Source organism: Chelon labrosus (assembly GCF_963514085.1).
Source record: "Chelon labrosus genome assembly, chromosome: 19".
NCBI lineage: Eukaryota > Metazoa > Chordata > Actinopteri > Mugiliformes > Mugilidae > Chelon > Chelon labrosus.
The window spans coordinates 15,323,521-15,348,434 of NC_140352.1; the positions used below are offsets into that span (position 1 = coordinate 15,323,521).

General features: G+C 44.6%; 1 protein-coding gene across 1 annotated transcript; it reads right to left on the reverse strand.

Moving 5' to 3' along the window:
* On the reverse strand, positions 1–24,537 carry pkd1b (polycystic kidney disease 1b; the record flags this gene model as incomplete). The annotated part of the gene is made up of 42 exons (XM_084567464.1): positions 1–903; positions 991–1,102; positions 1,812–2,014; positions 2,093–2,227; positions 2,310–2,414; positions 2,495–2,677; positions 2,766–2,937; positions 3,286–3,486; positions 5,032–5,186; positions 5,278–5,475; positions 5,555–5,757; positions 6,505–6,719; positions 6,809–6,926; positions 7,017–7,413; positions 7,513–7,656; positions 7,920–8,043; positions 8,138–8,348; positions 8,461–8,601; positions 8,726–8,893; positions 9,008–9,203; positions 9,345–9,600; positions 9,691–9,844; positions 10,105–10,821; positions 10,901–11,045; positions 12,303–12,440; positions 12,582–12,732; positions 12,891–13,019; positions 13,131–13,233; positions 13,372–13,654; positions 13,856–13,996; positions 14,110–14,262; positions 14,364–18,025; positions 18,923–19,062; positions 19,239–19,414; positions 19,512–19,643; positions 19,869–20,633; positions 20,721–20,986; positions 21,065–21,212; positions 21,913–22,031; positions 22,380–22,537; positions 22,626–22,806; positions 24,462–24,537. The coding sequence occupies 42 exons, from the start codon at positions 24,535–24,537 to the stop codon at positions 1–3; spliced, it is 12,477 nt and encodes a 4,158-aa protein (XP_084423590.1).
* Between the last annotated feature and the right edge of the window lie 377 nt (positions 24,538–24,914).

The window sequence follows — 24,914 nt, forward strand, 5'->3', positions numbered from 1 at the left end:
TTACTCAGTCCCTGGTCCTTCGGCGATCCAGGCCTTTCTCTTGACGGGAACCCCATCAGTGATATGTCTCTTTACCCCCTCTTCACTTCTGGGTCTGGCGTTAGCGAATGCTACGTTTTCTCCTCCGTTTCTACACGAAGCAACTCCTGAGAGTTGGAAGGCCCTCTGAGCGGCGTCAGCTGAATGAGAACTCCCAGAATGCCAAGCTCTTCTTCGGGGGAACTTGCCAAAGGCAGAAGAACCTGCACACAAACCAGTGATTCCAGGAGCAGGCTTGGCGCCTTGAGAAAAAGGTGCGTTTCCGGGGGTCTGAGGCTGGACTGGTCCTGACTCAGACTCAGAGAAGGAGCTACGTGTGCGGGGAAGGATGCAGATTGATCGAGCAGAGGACTGAAGTGCGGACTGAGTGAAAGGAAAGGAGGATGGAAGAGAGATTCGCGGTCTGGGATAAAGAAAACCCTTCCTCCTGTGCTTAACTTCTGCTGTTACCTTTTCCTTATCTGGTTCCTCCAGCTTTTCTAGTTCTGCAAATCTTCCTTTACTGTTCTCCTTGTTATCTATCAAGTGTTTCCTTCTCCTGGCCTGCGCCTCCTCCAGTTTCATTTCCAGGTTGTGAATGTCCTCGGTTATCTGGTTGACCCGATCGAAACGAGAGAGCACAGCACTGACGCAGGGCACCAGGCTGTCCAGGTAGGACTGGACTTCGAACCCTGGCTCTGATACCACAGAGTCCACAGACCTTATGGAGAGAGCCGAGGACAGCGGCCGGGGGGATGAGAAGGAGGAGGACATGGACGCGGAGTCGGACGAAGGGAGGGTGGAAGACAGGGTGGAGAGACGAGATTCCCGGGAGTATCTAGAAGGTGGGATGTCCATGCCTTCAAACTTGACCCTGTGCCGGAACTAAATGTGAGGGGAAAGAAATGTGCTGAATCAGCAACGTGAACGAAGCAGGAAAATGAAACGCATATTAACAAAACAACTGTTTACTTGTTTAGCCTTGGTAAGTCCCATCCACAGCTTGAGCCTCTTGATGAAGAACTCCACCATCTCGTAGTCCTGAGGTTCAATGGATGGAAGAAACAACGCAGCCTGCTCTGCCCTTTGGGACACAACAACAGGTAGCAATGAATCCCGCTTTATTCTCTATGGGGGTCTGTTTGGAGGAAATGAGTTAGCAGCTATCACATACTCAATACATATTATGCACTTATTCTTGAGGGTTACATGGTAGCAAAATGTAGACTGACATTCCTCACAGATATTGGATGGATTGAGACTTTGTGGTTGCCAGAGGATGCAGTCAACTGCTTTTGATGATTTCTCTCACATCATGTTGGTATCTATGGTTTTGGTCTTTGCTGCTGATGGATCACCATATAATTTTGTACAGAGTACACTGATGCTACACACATTCGTAGTTGTTGCATACTGAGTCCAATTCACTCTGGACATTCCCTGACTTCTACTTCAAAACTTGACACTTACATCTGTGGTTTTGAATGAAATGCTGCTATGCTTATTGCCTGGATTATACCCCGAAATGTGACAATACATATGTCCCCTTCACAACAATCTGTATTAAAGTTTGGTGAACTGATCGAAATTTCATCCTTCCATCATAAGGACAAATGTCTGGACCAAACATGGTAATAATTGAGCTACACATCCATACACTCCAAGTGTGCCTTAGAATATAAAGTATGTAAAGACTGACAGTGTCTTGTTTTGAAAGGCTGTTGTGTTGCTCCAACAAAATTTGCCAAAAACACAAACACAACAAGAAACAATAAGAATCTTGTTATGTCTACCTGTATGTACGAATGAGAACAGCTCCACACAGTCTGGCCAAGAGCCAAGCACTTCCACCCATCAGTAGCAGCCCGTAGAGAGGGCCCAAGACTGGATGGACTTTGCAGAGTCGTTGAAGCACCATCCGGCCACGCAGGACGGAGAGCACCGAGACGCTGGTCTGATGCAGTGACAGAAAACCTTCCACCGACTGGGAAAAAAGCTGAAATACAGGCAGAACTCTTGCAAACACCTTTCTCTGACATCAACATTTGTTTCATTTGAAAGTTTCTCCTCGTACCGTGTTTCCAAGGTGAATGCAGAGCAGCAGCAGCAGCAGTACGAGGACAAACAGAGCCCCCAGCTCCCCCCGGGCTCTCTGCAGCACTCTGCCTATCACCACCCACCTCCGCACGAACCGTAAGGTTCCCAGCAGCTGGAACAGAGAGTGATGAAAACGAGAAGACGTTCACTAAAGTGGTTAATCTGTCTGCAAATGAACAAGCTCTTTTATTTACCTTTAAAACAAGCAGAGTGAGCAAGACAGCTGCACACTGAGAAGACCTCTGTGCCAGGAGGGCTGCGCTATGGAAGCTGATGAAGCTGTCTGGTTTGGACCTCAGCTAAATGGTACACACATATTCTTTTAGGTTAGTGAGAGCGATAAGTTACGCAGTTTACAGTGTTGTGTTTTGTTCTTTACCTTGGAAACACATGAAGTAACAAGAGACAGGCAGCACAGCTGAAGGACAGTTGTTGCCAGTGACAACAAGGCCAAGAGGAGCTGGAACCAGTGACTGCATTGGAGCAGATGCTGAGCACACTCAGTAGCCATAGACCCAAGCTCCCCAAACAAGATTAGTAGAGCAGAGATGAGAAGAAGGATCTGCAGGATAAAAAGTGGACTGCGTAACGTGAGAGCTCAGTTCTGTATGAAAGAATTGTTTATTAGATAGAATTACAGAGACTGTTACCGTCAGAGCCACCTGAAGGTCCGGACCTGAGAAGGGTGAAGGGATGAGGAGCGGATGGATGGAGAGGAAGGGGGTGACTCTTGTCTGAGCCCGCTCTAGTTGTATGGACACACATAGAAATAAACCAGACTCTCTGTGGTAGTGTGTGAAGTCTATAGAAAGAGCCTTAAACCTGGGGCAAAAACAGAATGAAAAAGAACACAATTAGAAAAGCATCAGAACACAAACAACGCTGTTTAAAGCATATTAAATACAATTATCATCACAATAGACGGTTACCATTATGAAAAATAACGTCTGCAGTGTATGCAATGTAATATTAACCCTCATTATGAAATGTACAAAATAGTTTGGGGTAATTTACATGAGAAAACATTAAACTTTTATTGCTCCATTTGTTTTCAGAAGAAAACTAAGTTGCACTGTTTAGCTTGTTGGCAGATTTTAATGGGACACGCCTCATTAGAGTAATTCAGTACTAATGAATACACACTGAGCATGTCACGGATGGTGCACTCACAGTTTCCTGCTCTTGTGCGCCGCGTGCAGGTCAGCTAGGAGCTGGCGTGTCTTTGCAGTGTTGTTTCCCAGAAGCTTAACTGACAGGGTGCCGAGGGCGTGAGTGTACTGCAGCTGTGGTAACCCTACGAGGCGTAACGTGGGGTTCTGGTGGAGGTGTGGCGCCAAAGTGTGATTGATCCACTGTTCTGTATCTGACCAGCTGGATGAGGGAAGGAGGGCCAAGAGATTGTCAATGTGATGTCAGAGAAATATTAGAAACATGGTTCTTTCATTAGCATAAACATACATTGTAATTTTGGTTGACTCTGTCCACATACTCTAAATAACCCACCAAATATACTGTAAGCTGTAATCAAAACAAGCAAACAAACTAGTTGCTCCATTTCTTGTTAAGTTTGCTTAAACTTCAAAATGCGTTTTTAATTTCCTTATTGCGTTAAATTACCCAGGCCTGGGGTAGCCACTCAAAATCTTTATTGGGGTATGAGTCTAGTAACACACCATTTGGATTTCATTAAGATCTCAGGGCATGTTTCTCTATCGGTTGAAACACATCCCATAGTGACAGAAAAACATACGTCTTCGTGCAAGTGGATAGTCCAATAACCAATCAAAGCCATTTAGTTGTAAACACATTATACTCCACTAAGCTTAGATGATGTCCATTCCTTCTGTCCATCACCACATAAAGCCCACTCACACAGATTTAACAGGCTGGCCCTGCAGATCTTTGCCAGAGTATAATCAGTTCCCAATGGAGTGGTTCCAGACCAATTTTGGTCGAGCTTCAAATCTCAATGCCTCCTCAGTGCATGTTAGATGTGTTCACACCTGTACTTAGAGCTGTCCACTGGTGATTAGATCACATTAGATGCCGTTTAATACCACGATGTGAACAGGGCATAATATTAGTTTTTAGAATTTCAAAACAAACCAAGGGTGAAATTTTCGGGACTCCCGCGGGTCACGGTATTCCCACCGGAGTCAATTTCACTGTTGGTAACGTGATAGTGACGGGAAAGAGCAAATAATCAACGGGAGAGGGACAAGCCGGAGATTAAATTAAAAAATAACGCGTGTAGCCTAAATTTCCAAGGCAACCTCAGCGATTTGACCGCGATTAACCAAACATGCTACATGGGGGACAAGTGGGGCAACAGAGTCTGATAACTTTAGACAACAACACAGGGAGCGGGACAGGATTTGGGAGTCTTTCTCTCAGGATTTTGCGGGACAGGATTTTTTTTGGGGGGGCAGTCACGTGATCGGGATATGACGGGAGTATTTTTGTGGGCTCGGGATGGGATGGGAGCGACAATTGATTCCCGTGTCACCCTCTAGTGAGGAATTTTGTCTTCCTACATTACTTTTTGTCTTATGCAGCAACACAATGCACTCTTACTAGAATAGAGTGCAATAACTTCATGTGATGTGCAATAACAGTGTTATGTCATGTTAATGTCTATAGTTTTGTACATATTTTTTATTCTAGTTTTTTACATTTCCTTACTTTTATTTTTTTACTGCACCTAAGAGGGGACCTCAGGTCACCTTAATTTCGCTGTACTTGTACAATGATAATAAAGACATCCTATTCGATACTATATACTGGATGGTAGTTTATCTATTAGAACCAACAAAGTCAATTGCTGAAGATGTTCTCTCCACATTCTGCACAGTGTGGATGTAATGTTTCTGGCGTGATGTGGTGATTTGACAGCAGGAAGCTGAGAGTTGCCCTTACTCTCTGAGTGAGGTGAGGTTAGGAAACCCCAGGGGTGCAGTGTGAAGACGTTGTCTGACGGCGGAGTTCAGCAGCCTAACCTGCCTCTGCTCTATTCTGTCCTGGTAGTTCACCATCAGCACCAGCAACAGAAACAGCAGCTGGCACACACAGTGCTACAGGGAAGATGCAGAGGAAAAAGGCAAAAGATGAGATTTCTCTGGAGACAAGCTGCCTCTGAATGTTTTTGGTCAGTTTCATTCTCACCCTCATGAGTGAGCGCAGAGCTCGAACTTTGCGGGCCTCCTCTTTCGCCTGCAGCAGCCCGTAGCCACACAGCGGGCGAACCTTCCCGCTGTGTTCTCCAAATGCTCTTACCACAGTGGTCTCCTGAGCCAGCTGCTCCTCCACCTCTGGATCCACCGGCCTCCACAGCGCTGTGTAGATCAAGGCCTGCACGCACACCTGAGCATGAAAGAGCATGCAAATCAGATGAATTATCCAGCGGCAAACATCTGAGAAATTAGTTGGACTTTGAACTCACTTTGAGAGGTTCCAGCAGCAAAGCAGAGGTGAGGAAGGCACATGTAGCTGATATCAGCCACATGAGTACTACTCTTCTGGAGAAGAAACTCCCATAGAGTCCCACCATTGCCAGGCAGGCTCCTAGCAGCACAGCCACCAGTGGGTAAATCATACACAGTGCCCAGGGAGGGAGCACCCAGCTGGGCTGACCTCGAACAACCCCTACAGTGGTAGAATTGAACAAAAGATATTTCAAACAATATAAACCTTGTGAATAGAAATATACTAAACAGGTAGGTAACGGATTGTCATGTCCCACATTGCCGTAAAAACCAAACCTGGGGTAATTGTACTCTAGGGGGTGAATGCTATACTACTAATACTACATTCATCCTGATCTGAACTTTAAAAAGTATATCCACATATTGAGCTATACACCTGCACTGTATTCTGCTGAAATAAGTGAGTAAAGAAGCTGAAACAGATAGCTAAACGTGATGAGTACACCTTAGCTAGTGATGGATATGGTTGAAATAGATTTTGTATGTAGGTAAAGGGACATGTAGAGATAAACAGTTGAATAGAAATAATCTTTGGGCCACATCTATCTAAAAGTCTTGTGTTTTAGCTGTAGCCTAGACACGACTGGCAAGATCCAGGCCACCAGTGGGGTTCACTTCTACCCATCTACATCATGGGGTTTACTGTTCCGCTATGCCAGATAATTGCAGATCTGCTCTGTGCCAGCCTGTAGCCATGGCAGATACTGATCCACGATATGGGGATCGTACGTGACATTACTGGGCCAGTGTTCAGTTGAGTGTCTGGATAGATTTGTTTGCCATCTGGGACTGATTTTATGACGATACCTAAGTCTGATCTGTGGCAGGTGGAGTAAACGAAGGGGTACTTGAGTTCATTTGACAAGACGGTTGGGGCACATCGGACAAAATAAAAGTTGGCCGGTACCGATGCGTGTGGTAGAGGACGACCGTGTGGAGTCAGGAGAAGGGCTTGGCAGGAAGGTGCTTGCCACTGAGTCCACAGACAGCATAGAAGGACACTTGTGGAGTCCCGTCTCACACAGCGAGGGATAGGACTGAAGGTCAGGCTTGATGATGTCTTCTCCATACAGGGACTTATCCTCACTCTGCTCTGACCAGCTGCTGCAGGAGACGCTCCGCCTGAAAGCGACAGAATCACATGAGTGAACAACGAGCAACGTAGAACTGCAAGAAAGCGCATGTGTGTGATTCCTAGAGGTGATCCTTACGTGGTTGAGAAAGAAGATGTGGTTCTAGGGGAATCCCAGCCGCTGTCTGAGTTGCTGTTGGTTGCATCTGCGGTCTCCTCTGTTGCTGCTGCTGCTATAGACATTAGCAGGTCCTCCTCTACAAACAATCACAAAAAAAAAAAACTTTCTATAGATACACGAGTAATAAACTTTGATTTCCTTTCAGTTCATTTAAAAGGTTTCTCACCAGACACGGTTAGAAGTGTAGTCAGATTGTGGTTGTGAACTTGGACTGGATAGGGGTTCGTGATGGGACACTTCTGGCCAAGTTCATCTGAGAAGTGGGGAGAGTTGGAAATGTCCTCTGAAAGAGGAGCTGTGGCAGAGACAGTGGGCCTGGGTGAGGAAAGGTGGAGCTGCATCAAGGCCTTCTTCCTCCTCAGCTGGCGAGCAGGACCCTGCAGTGGTGAGTCCTTGCAGACGTCGAGACCTATGGTTGTCTCGGTAGGCTGTAAGAGGAGGCTGTCACATGATGGCCATGCTACCATGCCATTCTCTAGCGTTGCTCCGTCTGTCTGGGGCGCCAAGCCAGAGGCAGCCCAGAAGTCCAAGATACTGGAGTCTAACGCCTTGCTCTCCAGCAACTACAGACAGAAGAACACTAGGAATGTGAGTCCAAGAAATGAGTCAGGACTAGAATATCAACCATCTGTGTGTGTGTGTGTGTGTGTGTGTGCTCTCACAGATGAAGTACTGTCTCGGACTGGGCCAGAGGAATCTGGCAGAGACAGGAATGAAGGGCCGGAGAGATTCGACTGGCCAAGGTAGACGTCCATCTCCACAGAGTGGCAGACAGGAGATGGAGGAACTGACATGTCCACGGTTACCTGGGTTACGGCCACACATAAACACACACCTGCATTAGTGAGTGTACTTTCAGATAAATGGCCAACACTCACTTGTTGTGTTTCCATATTGAGATTAGACTGTAGTCTAGCAAAACAAAGTCTAGACGCACGACCAGCACAAGCCTACAACGACCTCTAACCAGCAACACACGGAGGGGGCGACCAAGAACAAAGGACCGGCTTCGACAAAACATTCAGGTTGAATAAGAAGTCAGACAAAAACAAAAGCTGTGTTGAGTCACCTGGCTGGGAGCTTTTCTAAACAGGAAACAGAGGAAGCACTGGAGAGGAAACGCCAGTACGGCAACCGTCATCCCCACGGCGACCGTCTCCATGTTAACCAGCAGATGGGACGACACCGGCCCACTTGTGTAAAAGGGACACAAATGATCCCGTCAGACCTGCACGGTTGATATCTGGAAAATCTTTTATGCCATGAACCGAAAATAAAGCAGCTCACCTGTGCCCTTCAGTGCCAACAGCTCCGTACCACAAAGCCCCCAGCGCCAGGTAGAGGTGCAGCAGGAGGGCAGTGCAGGTAACCCTCTGACCTCTGGTGAAACAGCTGTGAGCGGGACGTTCCCACAGTGACAACCACAGGTGACGCTCGGCCATCCCAAATATCAGCTGGGAGGCGAGGACCCGTCGGAACTGAGTGAGCTCCTCTGGACCTGATGTGGACAAAAACATGAGGAATTCTGACAGCTCCTTTTGATAAATCGTCTACCTGTTTATTAAGTTTTATTGCAGTGTGCAAGCTGAAAGAACCATGCACAAGCTTACACGAGGCTAGAACTTCCTTCTCCACGGTGCCATTCTTCTGATTCTCCACAGAGAGCCAGTCTTCCAGCAGGAAGAAGAACATGTGGTCGGTCTGAGGGTCCCACACCACCACATGCTGAACGTACCAGGATGGGTCCAAACCTATATTTACATGACATTAAACTATTCTGATTACTTTCAGAATCAAGTGAGACCAATGTAACTGCATACTCTTTAATAACTTGTTGAACTTGGGGGTAATTTCGCTTTATATTTCTGCAGGCACCTGTGTTGTCATGCCAGATGCGGATTTTCCAAACCTCTCCCAGGTTGTCATCCGTCTCCACGTGAAACTGGTCCAGGCTGCCACGCTGAAAAGCTCCATCCCTCTGCAGATGGCGGGAGCCGCTCTTGTTCACACCATACAGACTGATGCCAACATGTGCTGTGGTACCTGATACACAGCATTAATCATTTCCATCACAAAAAAAAAGAACATTTTAAAAAAAAAAATCTCATGTAAAAATACACTTCTATTCTTCTATTCTGTTAATTGCCCTCGGCTGACCTGAGCCTGGCCTCCAGCCGGTCTTGACCAGCACTCTATAGTGGTACAGTCCCGGTCGACCACACAGAGGGACCTGGCTCTGTCTCAGGGTGTCCAAGTGGTCCAATTTGTGGGCAATGAGCCCCACCAGCAGGTGAATCAGAACCAGGACGGCACACACCATCCCCACCACCATGTTCCGCACTGGTCCTCCTGACTGCAAATATAAAGCATGACAGAGAGAAAGGGAAGAGCTCGTTGATCCCAGCTTTATATTTAGGGATTGGTAGCGTATATATATTTTGTGTGTCGGGTGCTGTAACAAAAATTCCTTGTTATTCTTTGTGGTCTCACATACCGGTGGCAGCAGAACAACTGCCCCAGGATGAACAAACAAACTGGCCCCAAACATGGTGAGGTGCTGGGTGAGACAGTGAGCCGTGTGGAGTGTGCTGCCCTCCAGTGGCTGAAGACCTTCACTGCTCCAACGGCTCTCCTTCACGCTGTAGTACCGGCACAGAGAGCTGAACACGCACACCGACACTCGGACAGGACCGCCGTCCACCAGAGATGAGGTCAGGTTGACATAGAGAGGCTTGTCTGTCCCATTCAAGCTGTTGTGGAGGGAAATCCACTCTCATGAAGCAAATTATCAACATCAAATTAGCAATCAGGGCACTTAACACGAGAGCGCTGGGACTCACAGTGGGGACAGAAAGATAGTTTCTTCTGAGGAGGTGGCCAGAGCAGAGAGGGTGAGAGCCCACTCTCTCACTAGGGAATCCTGGGATGCATTAGTCCCTGGCACGGCAGAGCTCACTTCTGTCTTGACATGTCCCAGGCTGGCTGGAGTAGCTCCTAGAAATGCAAAATGCATTTTGAAAATTTTGAAATATATAATTCATGCAGAAACTCACAGATATACAGGGAAGGCTGATTAATAATAATGTAGGTGCTGCAGGACTGACCTTAAATTTAGTTCACTCTTTTAACTCCACAAAAAGTTTTGACATCGTGAAATGTCATGTGTCTACTGCAACTTATAAACTATCATTAATTTAGGACTAGTCGTTCTTTTAACAGGACGGATGTAGAGACTGAAGAATAACATACTGTACCTGGAGCCAGACTGAAGTTGAAGGAGATGTATAAACCTGCATTTTCATCCAGCTCATCCAGAGCTTTTACTGTGAAGTTCAACTGTCCTTCCGTGGGGAGTGTTACAGAAAGACACGTCCCATTTCCAGCTTCACCTAGTCCCCCATCTCCCTGTTCCACAGGGTACTTGTTGGGCAGGGTGACCCTAATACCTTGCTCAGGGTCCAAGTCCTGGATGAGTATGGGCTGACCCTGAGGAGTGGTGAGCTCCATGGCAACCAGAGAAGTAGAGATTGGAGGGTCGGCTGCTGTCAGCAAAGGGTTGTGCTCCAGTGCTCCACCTATATCAAACAGGACCTGCACCACCTTAGACCTCTCACTCCTTAGGTGTGCAGTAAGGGAGTTGGGGATATGAAACTGACACGGACCAGAACCTTCAGATTCATCAGCTGATGATGACTGAGAAAGGCCAGTGGGAAGTTGGTCGGAGCGATTTGATCGGTCAGTGCAGAGGAGTTCAGAAGGGTCTCCTTGGAAACCAACTGTGTTGATATAGTTTGTAGAAAGTGAAAAGGGCTCCTCACCGAGAACCTGCAAACGCATCAAAGCCCGCATCAGAGCTCCAGCATGGCCCAGCGCTGACAAGGCGATTGCTGAAGCTGCCTGCAGAGTGCCTGAGTACGTGGGGGGAGAACTGGAAGCACTGGCTGTCTCGGGCCCAGCCGCCAGGGTGCTACCTGGAAACGCAAAGCATATTTAGTAAGTTTCACACCAGTGCATGGCTGTTTCATGCCAGAGATAGTTGTTGAACAGCACCTATAACATCAAGGATGTTTCTCCCTGTGTGAACAGCTGGCAAAACAGCGGGACTCGTCTGTTCTTCTATGACATGAATCATCTTCCTCACAGACTCCAGAACTTTCTCCTGGCAGCTCTCACACACCAACTCATTAGGAACAGCCTGGAATTACAAAAAATAGACAGATGTAAATTCAACACACAGCAAAAAGAAAAAAAGAACACTGGCTAGATTTAGATATACAGTTAGATGACCCTGGCGTACTCTCGTGTGAAGGTATTCTTAATGTCGATGGCAATGGCAGTCCATTAAAGCTGGAACAGCCAATACTTTTTTGAGTATCCTTGGGCAAGAAGTCCACAATAAACTTTCCTTACTTTGTAGTTTAAGAGATCTGATAGGAAACAAGACTGCAGCACATATTTTTGGCTGTGTTTTCAAGCTTTGGAAAATCTGGCCATTGATGGGGAAACTTTGGCCAATCACATGTCTTTTCATAACATTTGCAACAAATATCTACAGTGCATATCAACCCAAAATAGAGGGTTATCAAAAAAGAAAGAAAGGAAATTTCATTGTCCTGCAACTTTTAAATGTGTCGTTGTGGTTGGCGTAGTGTTGAGTGATCAGTGGCTCTGCTGAATATTGCTAGTACTTTAGCCTTCTGCTAACAATGGTCAATGACAGTTGTGTCTGGAGCTATTCAGTTTCATATAACTAGGGGCTAAGTCATACTGCTGTAATAGGATCACAATCATGATCGAGATGAAAGCATCTAAATATGAACCTACAACCATCAGCCAGTTAGCTTTGCACCAAGACTGGAAACAAGGACAAAAGACTGTCCATATAATTATATTTCATGCCAAATTCATTATACATATACATATATATATATATATATATATATATATACACACATATATACACACACATATATATATATATATATATTTTTTTTTTTTTATTTATTTATTGGCTCGAAGGAATTGCAAGATTACTCCAGACAAATTCTACTGTAAAACAGCAAATACTAATTAATACTCTTTGTTTTTTTTTTATTAAAAAGCCAGGTATTGGAAGTCTATTAGTGAGCTAGGGAGTGATGTTAAGCAGATTATATTGAGCTTGTACAGTCTGGCTAGATGTTTCCCACCATTTCAATCTATGTGCCAAATTAAGCTAACATGCTGCTGGCTGTGGCTTCTTAATTAACAGACCACAGTGGGGGTGGTATTGAGCTTCTCATTTAACTCTCTTCCACACAGCCAATAAGCACATCTTCCAAACAGGCAAATTACTGCTAATATTTGAGATCCTCCAGCTCTCTCTATTGAGGCAATTGTTTGTAATATTACAGATCACATGTGCATTACGAGATGAGAATAACAAGGAAAAAATGTGGTTTTGCTTTCTTACAGTAGACTGGGACAGTGCTGAGCTGATTTGATCAACATCCAGCAAGGAGGACACAGGGAGAGAGACGAGGGCCTGGGTCACATTTCCACGGATCTCCCTCCTGGCCGTGAGTTCCCCAGCAGTCCGTCCAAACTCCATCTGTAGATGAGGATGGAATTCATAATTTAGTAACACATCATGATGCTCACAGTCTGAAGTTATGAGCAGCTAGATAATTAACACTAGTTTAAAGTGTCATTTCATGCACTGAAAAATAAAAATGTAGGGTAGGTATCCTACCTGATTGAGCTTGCTGGTAACAGCAATGGAATAAGGGATGATCTCCTGAGGGTTGCCATGTTGGACCAAGGCCCACAGTTCTGTCTGGCACTTGTTTCTGAGCCACTGACTGGCAGCTCCGTCCCATGCAGGGTTTTCAACTGTCAACGTTCTGGGAAGTGGAATCAAGACCATGAGAGTGTTTACAAAATCTTAACAGAGGCACTGGACCTGATGTGTGTTGTCCTCAAATGGCTTACCTGACCTTTGACCAAGCACGGTGGCTGGAAAAGCACCTAACATTTTGCACCAATTACCTCAAATCTTTACCTGTTCAGAGCAACGGTCTTTGCCCCCAGATGGTCTTCTACCAGCAGAATAACTGTGATAACGGATGTGTTTTTCTGTTGTCCTGGACTCCCCATTGGGACCAGGCAGCTGAATGTTGACTGAATACCCCTTAAGGGAAGAATTATTTCATTTTTACACTGGAGTTTTTAGTAGTATTTAGTAGGTTATAATAACACAATGTTTGTCAGTTAATAAGTTAAAGCCGAGGCCAATGTTCACCTGTAGAGGGTGAGCATGGGGCACACATTACTAGTGGGTTGGCAGGATGTTGCTTGTAAGGTATAGATCAGCTGAGAGGCCCTGCTTTGACCACCCTGCCAACCTAACAAAAGGGAAGACAGACATTGTTAAATACAACAATACGCAATCAAGTCACTAAAAGAGGCTCCACAGAATAGAATTACTCATTCTGACTGGTGAAAAAGATACTGATGTGGTATTGTTAACATCACAGCCTTACCTGAACAATTGTAGGTGACCACTGTCTCCAGAAGACGTATATCTGACTCTGGATTGAGATCGCATAGGCCGCCGTGGGGAGGATAGTTCAGCTGTATCATAAGGCTGGCCCTGCCCCACCGCCCGCTGTCAGGCTGTGACACACTGAGGGCGAAGGAATAACTCTGCCCTGGCTGCAGGACACCTGAACGCACCACCAAGTTAGGAGAATGTCTCCCAGTAAGGGTGGTGGCCTCATCAAGGTCTATGGCAATGCCACTCTGATGCTCAGCTCTCCATTCGTACTGTGGGAAGACACATACAATATATGAATCACAATACTGTGTTATTACTGTACTGTATTTTGCAAATAACCAACTGTTTTCTAATGGTTATTCTTCTACTTAACCAACTGAATCACTTCAAACTCCATGTTGCAATTAATTGGGCCTCCAACAATATGCACACCAAGTGTTAACTATAAGTTAAAAATTGTAAGTTATTACCTGAACCTGGTCATTACATTCTCCGCATTGTCCAGCAAGGACGACAGGCGTGCTGTAACTGTTGTAATGAGCAGACAAGAGTACAGAACAAGATGCGCATTCCACAGTCAAAGGAAGCACTGGAGCTTCACTAACAGTTACCTGAAACGAGTACGACATTAGTGAGGGCTCCAGAGTAAGACAGAACTGTAATACAATTTATTTGATAAAGAAGTGGGTAGAAATAGGTTAGGAAGATTATACGTAATATTCACCGTCTGGTTAACAAAGGCAGGTGTCCTCCCTGTCTTATGCACAGTGACGGTGAAAAGGTAGACTGTGCCTGGGTGTAGCTGACTGCTGAGTATAGTCATCCTACTGCTCATATTCCCAATTGGCGGCTTTATAAAAGGAGACTCTGCGGAGTTCTGTAAGTACAGATTTTACTGACAATAAGAAATTTATGCTACACTCTACGACATGACATTGCAATAACAATAAGAATGCTGTAACATCAGAAGGTGATTACCGCTGACATCCAGGTCCATTGATACTGTAGTGTGTCCTCTACTCCGGCTTCCATATCAGGGTCATAAGACTCCGATCCGTCAAGGACAAGGTCACTGAGGCTTGGCCACAGTCTGTGGGAGCCTCCCTTAATGACGGCTACTAATGGGGAGTGGACAACTGTGATGTTGGTCCTTTGTTGGACGAGAAGAGGAGTTCCCTTGAAGGAAACTGTGAATACCAGGCAATAGCGTCCTACATCGAGAGTATGCTTTGGGAGTAATAGAAAAGGGGACGTTGCATCCCCCAGATTGATGCTGTTCCCAGACAAATGTGTGTTGTCACTGGTGCAATATGATTCACTGAATAACTCCCATCGATAGGAAGTCCTGTAAACAGAGCAGTTAACGTCCACGCTCGCTTCAAAATAGCTTGGTATGGATTTGAAGATAGTGGACTGGCTCTGGATCATGACGGCCTGTGGGCCGGAACACTGAAGCTCCTCTACTACAATGTGTAGCTGTGTGGACGTGTCGCTAACACTGTTGAGAACTTTGACCATGACGCTGTATTTTCCAGTATAGTAGTAGGTATGACTGACAACACTTGAGTCTGTCACCAACTCCTCTGTGTTATCTCCGAAATCCCACAGGTACTGGACATTGCTCCCTTCATTCACTATTGCAGAAAACCCGGCAGTATGTCCAACAAATACTTTTTCTGAGTTACAGACAAGTTTGACTTTCTTAATGGGCAACTCAACTTTTACAGTCTTGTTTATCCTTTGGGAGCAGATTCCATTGCTGGCAAGTACACTAACAGACAATGAGCCATTCTCCAATGGAGTATAGGTTACTTCTTGTCCTGTTAGCCACGTGAGCCCAGACATTTCCAAGTCAAATATCCAGGTATAGTTGATTGGAAACCCACTTTGAACTTCTGCCTTAAACTGGATTCCTTTAAGAGCTTCTAGGGTACTGGAACAACAGTTGACAATTCGCAGACCTTGAATTTGCTCAGTTACCAGGATGCTAGAGGATGCCTCAGCACTACTGACCTGGTTCAAAGCTTTCAATGCAACTTGGTGCCTCCCAACCGGAAGGCTCGATGTGGTGAACTGGCCTTCAAAAATATCTTGACTATGTATCCAGCCTTTGTTTCTGAAAGTTATAACATAGCTTACATTGCTGCCTTTGGAAATTGTTGAAGTAAACATTACTTGCTCCTCAATACATAAAGAAGACTTGCTAATATTCAGCAGAAGACCTTGGATTGCATCCTGGGCTGTGACACTGTGTGAAACCACCTGCCAATTTATCCCATTGGAGACATTCAAATACACCTGGTAGGTGCCTGCATGTGGAAAACTATAAGTAAAAGTTTGATTGGTGGAGGTGAACAGGTTCTGTTCGGCAGTTCTAACTTTCCAGTCCCAGTGGAGGTCACTGCCCTTGTGGATGAACCCAAGAAAATAAAGAGCAGCACTTGTATTGACGTAAAAAGGATGTTTCTTGCTGTCAATTTGAAAGTCCACCCCTTGAACTTCTTCTTGAACCAAAAACTCTTTGGTGTAATTACTCTGGCTAATTACATTTTGAACTGAAACTCTGACAAGACAATGGCCCAGACTTGAAAAAGTGTAGAGAAGAAAGGGTTCCTGTGTCTGCAGGGGTGAGAAATCTGAATTCACATACCAAAAGTAATGTAAGTCTGACCCGGTATCCACAAATACAGAGATGTTCGCTACTTTCCGCAGGGCCACAATGTTTGATTGTGCTGCTATGTGTGCACTTGTTACACGCTCTACTGCGAGTAAAGAAACACTGCTGGTGGCTTCGCTCAAGACATTAGAAGCTCTAAGATGAACTGAAATACTGCCAGAGGTTTCAGCTAACACACGAAAAATCCATTGATCTCCTGTAATTTGTCGATTTGTTCCACTCTGTGTAAAACGCCAGTCATAAGTGACGTTGGAGCCTTTGGTGACTGAAGCAATAAACAGCAGCTCCTCATGGGCAGGTACATATTTCTTATCTATCAGGCTTTGACACTCAATCTGAAGACTCTGTATTCTTTCAAAAGCCTCAATTAAAATAGCTGCCTCCCTTCTACTCACAAGGTTCTGGGCTATAACCTTTACTCGATGTACTCCTGCATTGGGGACAATAAATCTAAACTGATAAGTACCCTGTTTCATTGAGGTGATGCCGTCTACTGTCCAGTAGTAGCTTGTGCTGCTAATAGCGCTGCTAATGGCTGTGACAAGGATTTCCTCTCCTACCACACCATAAGGCTGGCTGGTGTGAAGCGAAAGGTTGGAAACAGGAAATAAAACATTGACTCTGAGGGTTGTAGAGTCACGGCTAACAACATTAAATGCTGTGGCAGTAACTGTGAATTGACCCGTTGAGGTAAAGACATGTGATACGTTGTGCTTCTGCTCTGTGGGAGACCCATCTCCAAAGTCCCACAGCACAGACACATTGCTGCCAACGCAACTGGCAACCCAAAAGCACGCTAATGTATTGACGGTCAGAGTGTCACTTTGACTATCATGCATGACAGAGAGCTGACTCACAGGTTCTTGAACAGTGATATCAGTTTTGGTTGTTTTGTTGCTCACTTTGTTACTTGCCGTTACTGACACCTCTTCAACACCTGCACCTCTGAAGACAAAACATTTCTGAGAGTTTTCTGTCATGGCAGAAAAGCCAGAAGGCTTAGTGAACCACTTAAAGTGGTAACCTGTCATTTGTTCAGGGGAAACTAACACTGTGACACACACCTCTTCTCCAACTGGCACTACATCCTGTGATGGCCACACCTCAACATTAGTTATTGGACTTTCGACACATATACTTGTACTAAATGATACAGATGTAACAGAACTAAACACAGTCAGATTAAGACGAAAAATCCCATGGCTTGGAAATGCATGCATGACTGTTGACTGTCCTGTCACTACAGACAAAGGTGAATCCTCCCCAAACAGCCAATGGAAAGTCAGACTGGAAATGTTACCGTTCACCAGAGCAGTAAGCTCTATGTCTTTTCCACTTATTACACATTCTGTTGGGAGAACTCCACTAACAGTCAATCTATAGACCTCAGCAGTGATAGACTGATGAGCCTGGCTGACCGAATTAGAGACTTTTACATCTACTTTATAGTTCCCTGGAAACTTATAGACATGGGAGATGGAACCATCTATAAGGTTTACCAGCTGGGACCCATCGCCAAAGTGAAAATCCCAGGTGAGACTGGTACCAGTGGCAACTTCTGCTTTGAAGTCCGTAACAGAGCCTGCCTCTCTTGGTGCGTTGTGGGTGACAGTTAAACCAGAGATTTTCTCCACAGCTACCACCACAACCCAGGCAGTCAAAGACGTAAGAGTGTTGCTGGCACATACTGTGACGTTATAAATTCCGGCAGATCCAAAACTGTGGCTGACTTTACGGTGGATGCCGCGGATAGCTTTGGAACCATCGCCAAAGTCCCAGGTGTAGAAAACAGCAGAGGTGGAAGGCTCGATGGAAGCCTCCAGTTGGAACGTCTGTTTGATGAGGAGCACCGAAGTCGAAGAGGAAATGAAGAGGCTATTTAACCGATGGCGGACATTTATCTTCACGGATGTGTCTCTGCTGTCATATTGATTGGAGACTTGAACATGAAGTGTATAGTCCCCTGGAGAGAGAAAACAGACAGAAAACTATTTGTTATATAGTAAATCTAAACTGTCAACTATGGTGCCATTGATACTTCCTTAATGTTCCCAAGATAATTAAAAAAAAATAAAAAATCGGAAACCAATGTCAAGGGCATATTTTCAATTAGACATAAATGGAGCAAATATTTCCAATGATACATGAATCAGTGGATATAGTTTATAAAACACCAGATAATATGGTAACTAGCCATCTGATGGGGGCATCTGATTAAGGCTGACTGGTTTTTGAGTTGTTCGTCACTCTGGGCAGCTATACTACCTTACAGTCCGTTAACTGCTGTTGGAGCCATGGTGATGAGAGGTGAGAGTGGACCAAAACAGTAAAAGCTATGGGGTGTAAAACTAAAGCAATGAGTTGAAAAAGATTATAATTTTTAGTACAGCTGAGGGAAACTGCAGAGTCAGTTAAATTGTAATTGTCTTTGATAAAACAGTATTATAACCGTGCAGCTATAAAGAGTTCATGTGTAGTATTAAGTGGAGGTTGCAGATTGCAATCAACTTAGTACTCCTTCTTTTCCAAGTGTCTAGGACAGGGGTCTTCAGCTTTTTCCAGGCCAAGGACCCTAAAAATTAATGGAGAGATGGAGCCCCCTACTTATGGAGCCCCCTACTTATGGAGCCCCCTACTTATGTATATGTGTATTTAAAGACATTTAAATTTACCTCTCGTCTAGGACAACCTGTTGAGGCTGACACTTCAACTTCCTATGTAGATGTGAATGGCTCATTTACTGTACAATAGCAACAGTTTGTAGTTACGGCGAGAGAATATAAATACTATATTTCATCTATGCTAACATAGCCAACTAAATCCCACATAATGGTCTTTTGGGAGTTAAATGTGTGTTCACCTGGGATGGAATAGGTATGGTTCACTGAGTCCTGGACATAGACCTGCTTCCCTTCTTTTTCCCCATGTCCTTCTGACATGGTCTGACAGGGAGCAGGGTGGGTGTGGACGACACTGTTACTGCCGTCTCCAAACTCCCACCTACATGAACGGAAGTACAAGGAGATTATGAATAATCAGACAAGACACAACTTTTCAAGTGTGTGTTTCAAGTCTTTCTTGCTAAGTCTACATAGCATGCCTGTCCTCTCCCTTTGAAAGGTTATATCTGGAAAAATCAATAAAATACAGGTGTATGTGCAAGAAAATACTCTTACCTAAAGGTAACAGGAAGGGAGGTATCCACTCTGACCTTCACAGTATAGAGGTGAACATCATCCACAGCTACAACCTCTCTGACAGACAGGAGCTCCGGCTCAGCCAGTGGTGTCACTTCAGCAGCAGTCAGGAGGATTTGCTGGCTTTCAGAGCTCACAGGGTTGGACGCTGTCACCTAACAGAAAGTTTACAGATTATTCTTTTTATTCTATTTGTGACAAGCTTAAAACAAGAGAAACAGAAACACATTCAATAGTTAACCAAAGGCTCACCTGGAGCTTATACTCTGCAGGTTTCTTGAACATCACACTGTAAGATTCACCTTCATAGGCAAACTCTTCTAGGTTGTCAATCACCCACGTGAATTTTACTGAGGAGCCTCTCTCCACTTTGGCTGTAAATGACTAATGTTTAAAATATGAAACAGAATGTCAGCAAAGTGAGAGTAAGATAACATTCAGGTATCAGATTAGGATATATCGCCTCGAAGATATGAATGTCTGTACAAAACCGAAGATATTTTTTGACTGACTGACACAAACTGCCATTTCACACTAGTGTGGTAAACTACATATACATTGTCAACAAAGCCACGTGTTTGCTGCTAATTATTTCTTGTGCTTTCTTACCTGTGATGTGTCTACGAGCATCCTGGGGCATCCATACGGCTCAACACTAAGTCCTGTCACGGCCTCGTAGCCACAGACCTTCACACTCAGACTTTGAAAGCTTTCTGAGTCCATCACATTGATGTTCAGCACCTGAACGCCCACTGACGGCAACACCAGAGTCACAGAAGAGAACCAGGCTTCACTGGACTGTTTCTCACAGCCAGGTGAAGATTGGAGCACTTCTTCAGGACACGATGGAAGAAAGGGGACTCCGGTCTGCAGCACCGGGCCGGACCACGAGCTCCTTGCATTCTCTCCGTAAAGGGCCTTGACAACAATGAGAGTTGGGATGTTGATTTGGACGTGAATCTGGTTTTTTTCATCTGGCAACGGGTGGATGACATTAAGTCTGAATTTAGATTTCAGACTGGGGTTAGATCCTGCAGTCAGGGGCCTAACATCAGGAGCTGTGCTTGTCTCTGTGTGAGTGTAGTCAAAGATATCGTCATGAGAAGTAGCTCCGTGTAGTGTGTCCACATAGAGCATCCTCAGATCACACAACACCCCATCTACCCACTTGCTTCCTTTGGGCAGTGAAGTGAGACCTCCCTCCAACCACCCTCCCCACTCCGTCCCCCTGAGGGACAGGTAACTTTGGCGCCAGGGTGAGTTTAGAGAGGCGTCACTATTTTGGCAGTGCAGAAATGCTCCGGAGTCGAGAGTGTGTTGTATAGCCACAACATCATCAGGGTACACTGTGATGCCTCGATCTGGGAGAAGAAGCTGTTGTAGAAAAATCAGCTTTTATAATAAACTGTAAAGAGTACGTGATCCACAAAATGGACTTAAATGGAATGAAAGTTAACTCACGGTCAGAGTTTTCAATTCAGAGCTAGGAGTTAGTCTCAGAGGCAGGTCTGCTACCAGGTGGTAAAAGGGTGTCAGTGCGGGGTACCGAGGCGGTAAGGCAAAGCCCCGCCTTGTCACTGCAGGATCGTAAGGGCTGCATGGATTGGTGGTGGGCACGCAGGCCTCCAGCAGATGGCACCAGTACTGTCCCATGCTGCAGCCCCCTGTGGTGTTGCACAGCGGTACCGCCGAGCAGCAGCTGAACGGATTAAGAAGAGAGCTGCAACCTGACAAGTCAAGAGGGGATTATCGGTCACACGAGCCGATAAACTTGGACCATTTGTGCGGCTAATGCTGTTCAGTACCTGGAGGCACCAAGTGGTGGTTGGGGTTGCAGTAGGGTCGAAGGATCTGGACACAGGCCAGAGAGGACACAGGGCTGGGCCGAACAACCAGATCCACTGATGCAAGCTGACCTGCATGACTGAACCACACGCCTGGGAAAAGCAGCATCTGTGGGGATTATAACAACACCACAACATACACCACACATTTATCCTGATATTCAGTTACAAAGGAATTACCCTGAGAGCTCAGAGTGTAACCTAGGACACTCTTTCGTCAGCTTAATTTTTTCATGTCCTAGTATGTTCATTTATCGTATTTAATCAACAAGACAAATTATTAGATTATACATATCTTTCATACAGGTAAACTGTGCTAGTTGAGTGTTTCCGCCGTTTTATCCGTTACTTTTAGCTTCTCACCACTGACCCAATACTTAGCTGATTATTTCAACTGATCACACCAAGTTTAACCTATCTGTGACTTATATGTATTTCAGCCATTTATAAATACTTCTAGCTTGCTATTTTGTCCACCTATAAATTACATTTGAATGCTTTTTCATGTGTGAAAAGTGAGCGAAGTCCCACAAATCTGTTTTTTTTCCGAAATCCTAATTAAGTTATTTCAAAATCTTGATCCATATAACTGCTGGGAATGTCAAGGATAGCCCTCTGGGACAAGTACGGCAGGTCGCAAATCAGTGTTTTTGACCAGTGATTCCCAATGCTGACCGGTAACCCCTGATTAGAGATTACATATCTAAAAAGATAATTAAAATGATCAAGTTATCCTTCTTTCTTTTCTTTCTAATCATGTAGCAAGTGAGTAGGTGTTGTTGTCAATGTTAATGTGACACTTTACTAACCTCTACTGTGTGCTGTCCAGTGTCTGGGACACTGGGAAGGGGGTGTATCTGGGTGCCAGCATAGACGCCAGTCATGAGAACCAATCCAGTCAGGTAACTGTCTAGAGATGGTAAAGACTCTGCGTGAAGAGGAATAAACCAAAATCACCTTGTGGAACTTGAAAACTTAGTTACTGAGAAGTCAAACTCAAATCTCTAAAGATCCACTCCTCAATCCTTTCCAGCTCCTTCTCTTGTCCACTATGGTCACTCCTGGCGCCAAAATAAACAAGATGCTGACAGCCAAATGTCAAAAATGGTAGGTCCAAGCCTTGTTTATTTTTTGTGACTGCAAGTTCTGACCTTATCTGTTTTCCTCTCTCTGCTTTTGTCCCCTAGCATATATCCCGCCAACCTTCCCTGTGGAGCTTACCTCGTTCTTTCTTCATGTGAGCCCCTGATGTTTTTGAGCGGTAAACAAGCCTTACCAGTAACTTCATTTTCACAGAGGAAGAGGTATCGTCCGGCACACTGCGCTTTCCTCCACCTCCCCAATGTGCCGAAAGCTATCTGGGCACACATCTCCTGTCTCTCACTGAGTCTCTCTGGGGCTTCTCCTCCCAACCAAACCCACACAGTGGTTTCCCTAAACAAATCCAGAAATATGACAGCATATCTGGTTTAAGTACACAGTAATATGGCATGATATAAATGATATTTTCTGTGGGCCTCACATTGGAAAGGAGTAGAAGATGAAATTTCTCAGCTCGGGGCCGTCCGCAGAAGCGAGATCCCCTCCGCGAGTCTTTCTGCACGAATCCCGCGCCTCAAGCCAGGATGATCTCGACTCAGAGAGCCAATAGCATCGCAGGCTGGTCAGGTGGATCTGGCCTCCTATTGGACAGGGAGTGTGCTCTGGAAGGCAACATTCAAACTCAGCTGACAGCGTGCAAGAGCAGCCATTTCTCTACGAATCATGAAAATCACATCTTGCTTAGAATGTGCGACATATTCACTTAGCTCAGTCAGTTAATTTAACATTTTTTTAAACAACAAATTCTTCAGGTTGCTGCGTTTAGGAAGCAAAAACAGATACTACATGACAGAGGTTTCACGTTTTGCATATTTTGTCTGATCTTACATCAGGATTTTGCATCAGGTCATGAAATCCTAGCTATCAGTACCCACCGCCAGTACTGGTTTTAAGTATTACGCTTTATGTAAAACACTGCCTCTGTAACATATTATTTTTAAGGTGATGAACATTTACAGATTTACAGGATATTGGAGGCGCTTCTGATACAGTTTACTGGCAGTAGAGGAGGGAAGAATTCACACCTTTAACTGTAAAGTTAGAAGTACCTTATGTAAAAAAAAAAAAAAACACTGCTACAAATAAAACGCTACTCTGTTGGAAGTAAAATGCCCACATTCAGAACTGCAAGTATAATTAGTAAAGAACTATCTGATTAAAAAATAAAGTGGTCATTTTGCAAACGCATGACTTGCGTATGCAATATTACTGGACACTTATTACTTAACTTGTTACTTAATCTTAATCTAAAGTAGATTAGTTCCCTGTGAGCTATTGGAGTAAAAGAGGAGCATAAAACACTCAAGTCAAGTACCTCTAACTTGTACCCTTGTATGAAATTGTCCATGCAACTTTTGTCCTCCTGGATCAAAACTGACTACAAAATTTGACTTTTTCTAAAGCTTACAATAAAAATGTATGACCTAGTTCTGTTTTTAGCCAGCTTCTTCTCAACTATTTACATTGTACACTTCTTTTCGGAATCCATGGTCTGTAAACCACATTTTTATAGGACAATAGGAAGGTTAAGTACAGGATAAAAATAGCATCATCTTACAATAACTGTATTGTTTCAGTGAGCGGTATTTGATCATTTACATAATTATTAACAACACTAGGTACAAACTAATTACAAACTCAATGAAAAGCCTCTTCTATGTTGTTATATGCACCATTTCCAATTAACGCTTGTGTGACCTGTGAAGACCGCTGCTTTCTCAGATATGACTCTAATGAATAAGAAAAAAAACAGACTGTGAGACTTAATAGAGACAGAAGACAGTACTAGTACAATTGAAACACAGCTACAGGTGTGGTCGTCGAAGATAACCACCTAAAAAAAAAAAAAAAAACTGCAAGAATAAAGTTCAATGAAACCTAATCCTGTTTGGTTGGATCAGTGGGGTCTGCATGACTGCAAAATGTGTAGAGGAGAAGACATTTACAGGAGGCACTATGATTAAAAAGCTCAATTCCAGTCAAAAAGTCTATGAACCGCTCAGTAACTGTATGCACACGAATACATGTTACTACTTAGATTTTTTTTAAACCAGCACTGTCTAATTTTAGATCATTAAACACAATTGTGTATAGGAATTTGAAACAATGTAGAACAAACAGTAATAAAAGGTAAGCAAGCATTTGCAAAGTCCTCAGCTCTGAAAATCTCTGAATGACGTAAAACCACAGTTTCCCCAAATAAATGCTCACGTTTTAATTTACTAATTTTATTCTGTGGCAAATGAGAGCATCTCACCTCCAGATGTGGTCATCAAAACTGCACAAAGAATCCAGAGTAGAGCCCGTAGAGGTGATGCAAGTGTGCCTGTCATCTCGCAGAGCAAGTTAAGTCCTCTGAAGGAAAATGAGCATTGCACAAATCAGCGCACTCCCAGCATTGCTATTAAACGTGTAGATTATTTTCGCCCTATTCTCAGTTTCGTTGCACAAGTTTAAAAGCGGCTAATTTTCCTTTCAATCCCTCTTGTCTCAACTCCAACTGCGTCCCTTCCACACACTTCCCTCCTTCCCTCGTCCTGCAAACACACTATGAGTTATGGCGGTGTCGTTGTTTTAAAGGCCTCTTCTCCACTCTCTCCGAGCGCCTGGATGACTTCTACTTTGTCTCTCAGCAACAGCCATAGAAGCGGAGTGGACAGAGAAGGCCAGCGCTGCTCATTACCATGTTGTAAAACCCCTGCCACTCAAT